General features: G+C 39.3%; 1 protein-coding gene across 1 annotated transcript in view; it reads right to left on the reverse strand.

Annotated features, from left to right (window-relative positions):
• DOCK5 (dedicator of cytokinesis 5) overlaps positions 1–11,570 on the reverse strand; it is a 114,340-nt gene extending 102,770 nt beyond the window's left edge. The window contains exon 1 of the mRNA XM_026122323.2: positions 11,453–11,570. Coding sequence (XP_025978108.2) covers positions 11,453–11,552 — 100 coding nt within the window. The 5' untranslated portion in view covers positions 11,553–11,570. The remainder of the gene's footprint in view (positions 1–11,452) is intronic.
• Between the last annotated feature and the right edge of the window lie 507 nt (positions 11,571–12,077).

Genomic DNA, 12,077 nt, shown 5'->3' on the forward strand with positions numbered 1-12,077 from the left:
GACACAGCCTACCCCTGCATTAGCATAAGGTAGCTAGCTCTCTCACAAGGAGAACACATTGACAAGGCACTCTATTTCTGCTGCTCAGGAGTGTGCTAGACTGACGTCAGATCACTGTTGCCAGGCATTTAGAAATGTATGCACTGTCTGTAGCAAAACAAAAGCAACCAACCACGCAAAAGAAAATAAAATTACTTGCTGGCAACTGGTAATTCTCTACTGTAAGTAAGAAAAAGCTTCCCTCTGTCTTCCTGTTTTTCTGGATTTTAATTAGTGAGTTTAGTATAGAAATCCAAGAGGAACAGATTGTTGACATCCTAGATATTCAGCCCAAATAATGCTTAGCTCTAACACAGCAATCTAGAAAGACTGACTAATTTGTTCATCAAAGCTGCACTACGAGGCAGGCAGGATGACTTGACTATATTACTGCTTTACTGACATCAAAGAATAATCTGAGTAAGACAAAGAGTGTGATCATACACCAACTTTCGTGGTGGAAGATTAAGTACTGTAGCATTGCAGGATCAGATCCACATTCTTTTATAAGTATATGAAGTAACAGAAGTAGAGAGATGACAGCCTTTAGCCTAGAACATTAGTTCAGTCATGAAATATAAATAAGAAGCATGCTAAAACTGCATAACAAATGAAAAGAACCTGCACAAAAAGGATGGAGCCTTTTGTCTTAAGAAAAAATGTGTGTGTTTCTTGTGCGTGCTTGTGTGCAAACTGTAATTACCACAGCCTGTATTAGAAAGCAAATGAGAATACTGGATCTGAGCTGCTGTAAATCAGCACCACTCTGCTGCCTTCAATGCCATGCTGACATCTCTCAAAAGACTGGACTTCTGATTAGTATACAGCCAGAGATGGTGCAATCCAGCAAAGCTCTGCTGCAGAGAACAGCAAGAGTTTATACTACTTGAGCTCTAAAATCAGGCATTATTCCCTTCTCATAACATGGAGGAAGACATGCAGCTCAGACCTTCAGTTTTTAAGATCTCCTGATCACCTTGAGTGGTATAGAAAAAATTAGCAGCACAGTCAGTCCTGGCAGATACAATCCACTTGAGAATCAAGAAGAGTTTACACCTAAAAATGTTCCAGCTATTTATGTCAGTTTTGGCAAGCTTGCTTCTCTGAGATTACATAACATTGATGCATGCATATGATGCATTGTCTCATCCATCATTGCTTTAAGGCTGTCACAGTTTCGTCTTAACGTCATCTCTCCTTTTCTTTACTTCACCTGTCAACAGCAGAACTAGCATTTCAGAGGCCAACAGAATAAAACCCAAATTAGTCTGAAATGTCTCTGCCAGACTCCTGTCTGGTTTTGGAGCTGTTCCATGAGCTACTGTTATGGTTTTTAAAATAAATTTTTAATCATTTAAAAAATAAATTTATTAATGTGTTATTTGGAGTGGCTAGAAGGACTGAAGATTTTGTTCCTTCATTGTTTCTACTGGCACATATTTGGTATCTCTTTTTCAAAATGATGAGGCATTACTCATGAGTGGCAGTTCACACCTCTTTCCCACTTTTCCCACTATACAACATCCAGCCCAGACCCCTCACGTTTGCTTTCAGGCCACTCCTCAATTCTGCTGAGAAATCTGCTGAATCTTTTGTTTGCAAGAAAAGGAAGTGCTCAGGAACAAAGTATCCGGTACTTTTTTGGTGTGAACTGTGCATTTGCATTAATGTCTGGTACGTTAACTCCTGAATCATTCTTTCTTTGCAGACAATAAATTTAAGCTGAGAATGTGGCTAACTCTTTTTTTATAGCTCCATCATAGTGAATTTTAAGGCTCTGGAAGACCTCATGTTCTAATCTCAACTTCCAGCCTCTTTATTTCTGTGTTTCATAGAATCTATTTTTGCTCTGATCCCACCTGCTGCAGATCACTGCATTCCCCCCAAAATTATTTAGAAGCTGTCTGTGTAAATCAGGCAGGGCCGCTTTCTTACTGTGGACAGGCACTTGGTGGCACTAGAGTTCACATAAGGGAAAGTATAGATACAGATGAATCAGCAGCATTTCACTGTTCATGTAGTTGATGTTCAGTGTCATCTAAAAGGGTTTGCTCTATAGTAGAGGTAACATCACTCAATCAGCTTTGAAGTCTGGCTCTGCACCCTCTTTGAAAATGTATGTGCTGTATAATTCTATGTGAAGTACTACCCAATTATGGTTTTCTGCAAGCTTCTCTGAAGTCTCCACAGGATTTGGAATTGTGAATTCTTGTGACATTAGAGGAAACTGAACAATTGTTTCATTTCCAGTGCCAAAAGTACAATGGACACTTCACAGACAAGCAGAAATGATGTTTGCCACATAATAATTACAGAGACTAATCTTGCAGTCAGACCTACTTTAATCTTCCTTAATATTAGCAGGAAGCCTGATCAGTTTTAGCTGGACTCCACATTTTCTCTAGGACCCCATGCATACAAATGAGCTAGCAGCATGAATCCATAAGAACTCACAAGTCGCTATTGAACTGATAGCCTAAGTTATAGATTTGTTTTGTCTAAATTTGTTTAAATTTTACCTTTTGATTAAGGTTAATGGGATATTTGCCACTAGCTTCAGTTCAGTGGAAGAAAGATGAAGTCTTGGCTGCATATTATGATCAAAACTTAAATTAAAAAAGGATGGGATCTAAACATGAAACAGAAAGTGCATATGGTGACACTGGAACCCTTCTTATAGCAGCACACTGTGTGAGGGAAATAACAAATTACAAGCTGGTCTGTAGAACTAGCTATCTGTAGAAGTAGAAGAGTCTTCCTTTTACTTAAAAAAATCACTGCAAACATTGTCTATAAACTTTGTAATACACAAATTCAAATGATGTAAACCTGCTATTTCTGTTACAGACAGATGTTTATATATAAAGAGAACAAGCACTCCTGAGATTATGGAAGGCTTTGTATAACTAAAGCAACAAGCAATCAATTAACTATGTATGAGGCTTTGGACCTGCCCAGTACAGTAGTGCTAACACTGCAGTTATGAAGGCAGAGGATACAGCTGTGAAATCAAAAGAATTTCAAATTTCAAACAATTTATGTCTTCCAATCCTGTAGAAGCTGCTTCTCGGTACTTTAAAAGATCAGTGTCTTTTAGGACTGTATGTAAAGTAAGTTTAAGGCTCTGTTACAAATCCCAAGGAACTTCAACAGCCTAATAATCTTTTTTGTAAGTGCCTGTTTGACTCGGCAACATTCAGCAACTATTGCACAATGTGTTTGATGACTATGTAAAGCTATTAACAGGATAACATGCTACAGAGTGCTGAAATCTCTGGCGAGCTCCTCTTCACATACAGTAGAACCTTTTAACTCCCTAAACTTGGAATCACTGAAAAAGTTTTTTGGGACTAAGCAAAGTAACAGGTAACTAAGCTGGGAATATGTGCTACATAAAGTTTCTCATCCTTCATGGGCTAATTGGTGGTTTTGGATCAATAGCCATTCTAGCACAGTGTCTGGATATGATCGCTATCTGCAACTATTATTAAACAGGAGGGTTAACAAAGCAGACAGTCGGAGTCCAGTTCAAACCTCACTGCAGCAGAGACTGCAGCAAGTGGATTGGACACACCCTATTAAAGATGCAGTACATCATTTCTGCCCTTCAAGCTTACTTCATCCCCTTTGCTGCAATGCTGTCGACAAACACAAAGCTTAACCCTTCTTAGAACAAACTGCCTCGGAAAAGCAGACATCAAGTTGTGCGGTATTTAAGCTAAGACTGCCAGGATATAAATGGTCTGTATTCACTGTAGATATCCTCTTGCCTCAAAACAAAAGAAGTTTCCATATATATGTATTTATATGCATTCAAAGAATATTTTGGTGTTGCTTTTCACATAGGAAGTGCTTGCTACAGAGAACAGGGCGTGTAAATGCCTGCCTGAGAATCTTAACTGCTGGATCTTCATTGCAAAGATCCAATGCAAGGCAAGCACGACAGTGCAATTTTTCCTAACCCAACCGGGTTATCTGGTAAACTCTGAGGCACAGGTTCTGCCTGAATTCTCTTACAGGCTTTGGTCAAACTTTGTAGAAATTGATAGATGCAGTTTTGACGAAAAATCAACTATTTGTAAATTCAGGTCAACCTCAGTAAATACTTTCAGTCAGAATAATGGAGGAAAAGTGGAACTTTGGGGAAGCTACAGCAGAGAAACATTTTCTAAAGGAATGCCTTTGAGTTTTCGTTTCACAACTGACCTGAATTTCTGCCCAAGATAAAAATTCTATCTGTCTCAGATTACCAAACAAATGAAACTACGCACACATCTCAGATTGCTGTTCTTCCCTGCCACTGACTAAAACTCCTGTGCAAGGATTTAAGGAAACCTGGACAAAATATTTTGTAGTTCAGCTATTCTAGGTTGTCTGTGGCTGACTTGCTGTAGACAAAAAATTAGAGCAGTCCCAGAGGTTAGACCTATTTGAATTTGGGAAGAGCTGAAACTGCAGTATCCTCACTCCCCTGTGAAGGGCAGCCCAGATTCCGATCCTGACAGCACGTTGTGAGAAACCTGGGAGACTTTATTAATGACTATGCAGTATGGACAAGAGGGATGCACTGCAGAATCACACGTCTTGCTGTTCTGTTTCAGTGCCTAGATTTCTGCCTTCCTCTCACCCCTCAGCTGAAGTAACTGTGTTAACAGGCTTATCAAATAATTGCCTGAGGCTACAGAAAACAAGAAAATCAAGTTAAAATGCAGTTCCATGCGGAGGGAAGCAGAGTGACACTTTTTTTTCAGAGAAATGTCCAGTTACAGAGAAAAGAAGAGATGACCTGTGAGAATGCAGACAAGTGTGACATTGAGCCCTTACGCATAAGCTAGGCATAGTTACCTGATGGAGAAACATACGTTCTTTTGTATTCTCATCAATGCCTAACCCTCCCAGTAAGAGAAATAAAAATTTGTCAGTAGTTTCTCAGTTCTCTTACTTGTCTGTAGCAGCTTCAAGGGTGATATCCACTGTCTCATTGCTGGACAGCACTGAATCCTTCTTGCATCAGTCAGGAAGAAAATAAAATGGTTTCTGTTAAACAGGTGGTCCTCATTCTTGTTTTACCCCAAGGTAATTTAGCAATGATTTCAGTCAAGCTAGTGGAATCAGTGGTAGTTATAAAGATGCGCGCACGTGCGTGTGCGAGAGAGAGAGAGATTCAAACCAGTGTCATATAAGGATGCTATACAATTTTTACACCTACATTTAGAGATCTTTTTTTCTTGATAACTGTGCCTGTGAAAGCAAAGCCTTGTCTAGTAATAGAGACTTCTGGTTGTAGGACTGTGTTGTAGGCTGGAGAGTAAAATGGTAAGGAAGCAAAATAGCAGAAGGCTCCTTAGATCATAGTTGAGGACATGAGCACTTGCAATCCAAACACCACATCTACTTTTGCATGTATAGGTTTTACAGGCAGAAAAATCCAGCTCCAAGCTAACTCAGAATTCAAGGATGTTTGCATGGAGATTTTTAGCACAGATCAATATAAACTTAACATGCAGAACCAGTGTTTTGTCTCAGGTCTTCAAGCAGTTAAAAACTGGATTTTAGTAGAGCTTTCCTACTTCACCACATCTGATGATACACATTATTATATTTAGTGATTTACCAGAAAAAAGCAAAGAATTTTGATAAGGTGATGTTTATTTCATCTGCTTTTATTCTTTCTCCAAAGACACACTGCTACTGGGGCTTCCTCTCCGGAGAGGACAAAGTTAACTGGACTAGAAAATGTTTTCTTCCCACCTTCCACACTATAAAAATAGTGCCTTTAACATTGCTGGCTAAAGATGCTCTGCTTGAGACTCTCATTTTGTTCCATTTCAATTATTGAAAAACTTGAAAAACTAACTTCCTTTGAGTAGCCAGTACAAGAATTCTGGGGGTTGATCACTGGAAATTCTGGTCACTCCGTCCTCAAGGTGAATCTGAAGGGGTCTATCTGATCACACATCTAATGCTTGGAGGAATGAAGCCTAGAGATCAATATTCCTGGTTTCTTCAAAGAGCTTTGGGAATGCAAACAAGTGATTAGGGCAGGAACTATTGAACATCTGAGTTAAAAACAACTTTTGTATACTTTGACCTTGTGATTTCCAGATTTCTGCCCATATGCCAAGGATATACTTTGCAAGTTGCAACGTCCATTTGGCTCCCAAGCCAGTTTTTCACCTCCAATCCTTATCTGAAGTTCAAATGCCAAAATTTATGGCTGCATGTCTGTTAATTCTTCTGGATGTGATTAGCTGTAGTGTCAAAGTAAGATGATGCATCAGTGTCCTTTCAAGACCAGTGAAGCTAAGGTACGAATTCATTTAAGGCACTATGGTGCTTAATGATGTAAATCATGCTAGCGAGAAGCACAAAGACACTGCATTAGAGTGCAGATACTTTTGATCCTAATCACTAGGTATGCTGCCTGCTTAGGCTTTTCTGAATAATGTATTGTAGATGCCTTACGATACTGAACCCCGTAAGTCTCAGATACGCAGGCTCTTACATACATTTTAGCCTTTGCATGACACAGTGTAATTCAATTTGAACTGGGAACTGTTCAGGAAGAGTTCAGCTAACGTGCTGAGGTGATTGGTACAAGAAGGAGAGTATACCGTACTCGACAAGTATCATAAAATAGAGAATGTGGTAGAGAAAGAGTGAATCTGCACTACACAAAATAAATCATTGTACATCTTTTGGAGAGGAATAAAAGGCATCTAAATCTAAAGACACAGGATTCTGCTTGCAGAAGACCCTATTCCTTGGTCAAGTTGTTCGCGTACACGTGGGAGTAAACTAAGACACCCCAAGGTTAGGTGATGTGCTGAACACTAAAATTGGTCTCAGCCTGGAAAATATGCAGCAGCCGCTGGCTTCCAGTCCTCAGAAAAAACTCAGAACTGAAAGATTCATAGCTTGGTACATGAAACCTTTCTAAACCAAAACTGAAATATCTATCATAGCTTGGTACATGAAACCTTTCTAAACCAAAACTGAAATGTCTAAATTGTATGCCATTGGTTGTATTTACTGAAAAGAATGAAAGAGGGGGAGAGAGAGCGCGCATGTTTATTTTCAAAAGAATAGAGTTGCTTGGTTTAGTGACATGCCTGACATGTAAGGTCAATTTGTTTGCTGTTATCTGCCAATGCACAATAGCATCATGTTTTGCTGTCACTGTTGATTGCTACACAACTCACAGACACTGGCAGTTCTGCAGATATGCCACAGCTAGGCTAAATAAAAATGATCTCATGAAAGATACAGGGCCAAATCCCTCTTGAACCTATCTTTACAAAACATCTTTGTCTAAAATGAGAGAAAAGTAAGCAGGATCTGGCCCGTGGTAACTTGGTACTAAAAATTTATATCCTATAGGATGATTCTTGATTACTCATAACATTTTCTGATACTATTTACAATGGTCCTGTGCTTTACAGTCAGATATCCCCTTCCTTTAAAAATAATGGGACCTCTAAGAGGCTGAAATCTAGTGTGCACTGGAAGAAGATGCTTCAAAGCAGTCGTGTTTGAGATTGAGTACGTTAGGAGCCTGACAAGAAAGAGACAGGCCTTTCTTCCTCAAAAGTTTTTCCTTTCATGTTTGTTAACCTAGCTGTTATTATATTGAAGATGCATCACAGCTACAGACTCCAACTTAAAGTTCTCCCTACACAACAGTTTCTACCACTGTTTTGCATTTCAAAGGAATACAATTCTTAAACATGAAACGGTAAAATATAGGAAATATTAGGTGTAGAAAAGAGAGTAAGTAAGGACTCTTAGGTATGCAGAGCTGAGCATCAGTGAACACTGAAACACTGTTTTAAATAGACAAGTATCCAGAATAGAAGGTTTAATGTCCAGGGTCCTACACACTGCTATAATTGACTTAAAAGCACTCGCATGACAGCCCAAAATTTCCCAAGCATTTATGACCCATCCAGAGGGGAACAGCAGGGCAGTGTGGGAGGGAAGGGCAGAGATATCCCCTGTTCCACAGCAAATCATCTGCTGACTTAATAAGAAGACAGGAGTGTAAATATCCTGAATTTTTTTAGAGGAACTGTTGATAAACCCCCAATAACTCTAATTGGTCTGGGGTGGCTTGTGTGAGGACCTAATTAAAGGTCCATAGAAAGCAATAAAAAGAGTCTCACTTTCTTGAGTTAATTTAGGATCTTGTAATGTACTAGGACAGACTGCTTATATAGATGGAGTTAAACTAATATGAGCAAGATAAGAGTCAGCCTTGGAATCTGCTTTCTTATACGGATACTATCTTATTTTGTAGGATTGTAATGAGGACAGTAGCACAGGCCAATGGATAATTACACCCAGGTTCTGATTGGGCTTTCTTACTGCATTGTGCCATTTTGGGCAAAACTCTTCCATTATTTGTCTTCCCGTCAATTTATCCGTTAACTCTGGAAATCTGTGCATGCACAGTACCTCCTACAAACCTTTCACAAATGTGTTTATCTCACTTTCAGTTTTTGAGTATCATCTCATTTTAACATTGGAAGGGTCCTTGAGAATACTACAAGAATGTCAAAATGATAGATAAGTCTGTATGTAAGTATGTATGACTGTGTGTCACAAAAATGTATGTTTTGTACACACAATGAAAGGAAAGAAATCATGATTATGGTATGTAAGACGATCCACCAAATTGTTCATCTTCATTAAAACTGCACTGAGTCAATATTGCTTGCAGCTAGTGCCTTCAGGGGAGGAATCAGGCAAAATAATGAGAGTTAATTGTTTTGCCAGTGTACATTAGGTCGCTGTGTCCAATGATATTGATCAACAAAGATTGGCTAAAGAAGGCTTTTCTGATGTGAAATTCTTTTTGCCTTGTGCAGAGTAGAATAGTATGAAGTGCTAAAACAAATTTTTAGCTGTTTCAGACTCTTCCAGTAAAACAATGTTTAAATAAATGCATTCTAGCAAACGACTGAGTGAACAGGCCACTTTTAAAACCAGAGAGCTGAGATGCGGGGAGGCACGGTTTGTTTTTAAATCACATTTGCATGCAAAATCGCAGCTTGCAGCCACATCTGCTGAACCCACAATGGCAGTTGCCCTTGTAATGTGATCCGCAGACTTTTAAAAACCAGCCCATTGATTAGCTGCAGGATGTGATTTTATTTATTTATTTATTTATGCCTGGAGCAGCACACTTAATCAATGAACACTGGCTGAGACTGGTGGGGGGGGGGGGGGAAGTAGCAATAATTTAATATCAAAGAAGCCTTCTATGCACAAACACTACTAATCAAATTGGCCTTCATGACTACCTAGAATGAAATTTAACCTTAGCTATGACTTCAAGTTACTTAGAAGACTGCAAGTAACTATCTTGTAGATAGCTTCTTTCTTAACGTTATTTATTATTTCTACTGTGGAGGAGCACTGGAATCCTGTCCTAAGCCACTGCACTATAATGTGAAATACTGACCACCTCTTAAAATAGCAAGATAAGGTAGTCCGAAAAAAAGTAGTCTAAACTAGGCTGGAACCTTCCACTAAAAAGCTTTTGTAAGCAAATAGTATAATCAAGTAGCCAGAATAAGGGTCTGCCGGTAAAGATTTCTGGTTTTTACTCCTAGCTTTTGGAAGGTAAGGAATAATTAGAGCAGCCTCAGGACCCTCTGACTATATTTTACTCTCTGGGCAGGAAGGCAGACTAGTAATTAGGCCACTACATGGGAGAAGAGAACTGAAAGTCAGGACATCTGAGGGGTATTTCTTAAGGTGTAACTGTAGAGCAGTCATTTTAGGGCAGAGGATAAAAGGCGGTAACCCAAGCCTACCCTTTTGTAAAGTAGGCACATTAATATGTGTAGATGAGTACATGCAGAAGTGTTGTTACTCATGGCTTTGCATCTTTTAAAAAGAACAGCAGCAAAGACAGTTACTATGACAGTAGCTGTGTATTAAGGATATTATCCAGTGTCTAATTTTGGGCCTTACTTGGCCGTCTTTCCAATGGATGCAAAATTTTTGCTGGATGCAAAGGTGGCAGATTTGGCTCATTAAACTTTGAATAAATTCACAGCAGCAAACTCTGCATGATCCTCTCTTTTCAACTACTGTTCATGCTGTAATCAGGCATATCCATCATACAGCTTTGCATCTGTCTGTGTCCTCTCCCCTTCACACAACCCCCATCCCTTAGTCCTTACGAACAATGGATGTGATGACCTAATAAGTCTCTTCCATATGAGATAACTACATCTGGGAATATGCCTTTGTTCGTAACTTACATTATAGTGTGGACATGCGTGAGGTTAGCATATGGCATTTGCTAATGGTCCCTCCTATTCCACCTCTCCCATAAGATGATTTAATAGAGATGATGTCAATATCCCTTAACAAATTGAATTAAAAATGTTGCTGCAGCTGCACATGTAATAGGATTGACAAGCTCCTCAGTAACCTGCTTAATTCTGGAGTAATGTTTTAGCCAGTAATAGTAGGTGCACAAGCAAAGACATGCAGAATTTGGGATCACGATTAAGAAGACACCTGCCTTTTACAATATCACCATTTATCAAAACATTCAAATGCACTTACCTTGACTATGTGATGAAAGTAAGTATGCACCCGTTCTACTTCTCACTTTTTTTTTTTTTTATTATAACCAATATTTATATATCACAAGAAGAGGGTATTCCTGAGGTAACAGTGCTGATGTGAGACTTCAGAGAAATGAATTGAGTTTCCTCATCTCCCATGGACATTCCGGAAAAATCACTTACCACCACGACTACAAAGATCTTTACGATTATAAAGATGCTAAAAGATGCTTTGTGAGACTCACAGGGATGCGAAAGCATGTTAGGTGACTAACTCTCTTTGAATGTCCAGGGTATTTACATGTCCCCTTCCCAAGTGCTAAACAGGTGTAATGGTGTGAAGTTCATACAACAGAAATGGGAGCCAGCTAGTTCATTCTCTCATTACAAGTGTTCATTAAGAGCTTTATATTATTTTTTAAAGTTAGGCTTGTGCTTAAGTATCTCTTTAAACTGGCACTTGCAAGACAGTTTTTCCAAGCTATTCTGCCAATATAACACCAGATTCACAGAGATATGAGAGAGAGAAAAATACAGTTGTTATACCCAGCTAATAACAGATCCACTGTGAGGGGCTTCAGCAAATTTCCTCTTGCTACAATTCCAGATAATATATGACATCCATATAGGTGGGCAGCCTACAATGGCTTGTAAGTAACTGTACTACCTGCTGATGCATCTGTTTCATACACCATTTTACTGTGGTCTATAAATGAAGCTGCATACTCAAGCATTTTTCTCCCTTCACCAAAGCCTCCAGGATGACAAAGAGATGGCATAAATAATTCACAGTATGTTACCAAGAAAAGCACTGAAGCTGCAGCACTTACTTATCTTCTTATATGCAGTATTAGTCCAGCAATGCGACTTGTAACTGCTAGATCTTGAAAAACACTGTGGCTGGAATGATTTCATCCTGACAGGCAACATCTGGAGTATCAGACGACATCCTGGCTGAAACAAACACAAGCCTGCTCAGTCTTTCTCTTTGTTAGTTACTTACTGCTATGACAGGCCTATTATTTATTGGTTTTAACAGGGGTTATTGTTTTTAATAGCTTATAACAGTAACTGGTGCCCAAATTAATCCCTTACCACACACCTTTTTAATTCTTCCCCTTTGCCTCCAGTTCACTGAGCCATGCAGGCTTGTCTGGCAAGATCTCCTAGGTGGCCTTGCTCTAGGGATGCTGTATCCATCCTCCTCCTTTGCTTTGATCTAGCAGAAATGAGTGACAGCTGCTAGTCCAGTATGACAGAGGAAGATCATCCTCATACTCTTCCAACTCTACATCTCTCTCCCCCTTAAAATGCATGAAGACATAGCTAGAGCCTCAAACTTAAGCCCAACTTCTGGGGAAATTAATGTACAGGTATCTGCCACAGACTCCTGCCATGTCTGGATCATGAAGTCTAGCAGCAACCCTTGTTCCGCAGGGGGGGTGCACTACTACC

This window comes from Dromaius novaehollandiae, chromosome 26 (genome assembly GCF_036370855.1).
Source record: "Dromaius novaehollandiae isolate bDroNov1 chromosome 26, bDroNov1.hap1, whole genome shotgun sequence".
NCBI lineage: Eukaryota > Metazoa > Chordata > Aves > Casuariiformes > Dromaiidae > Dromaius > Dromaius novaehollandiae.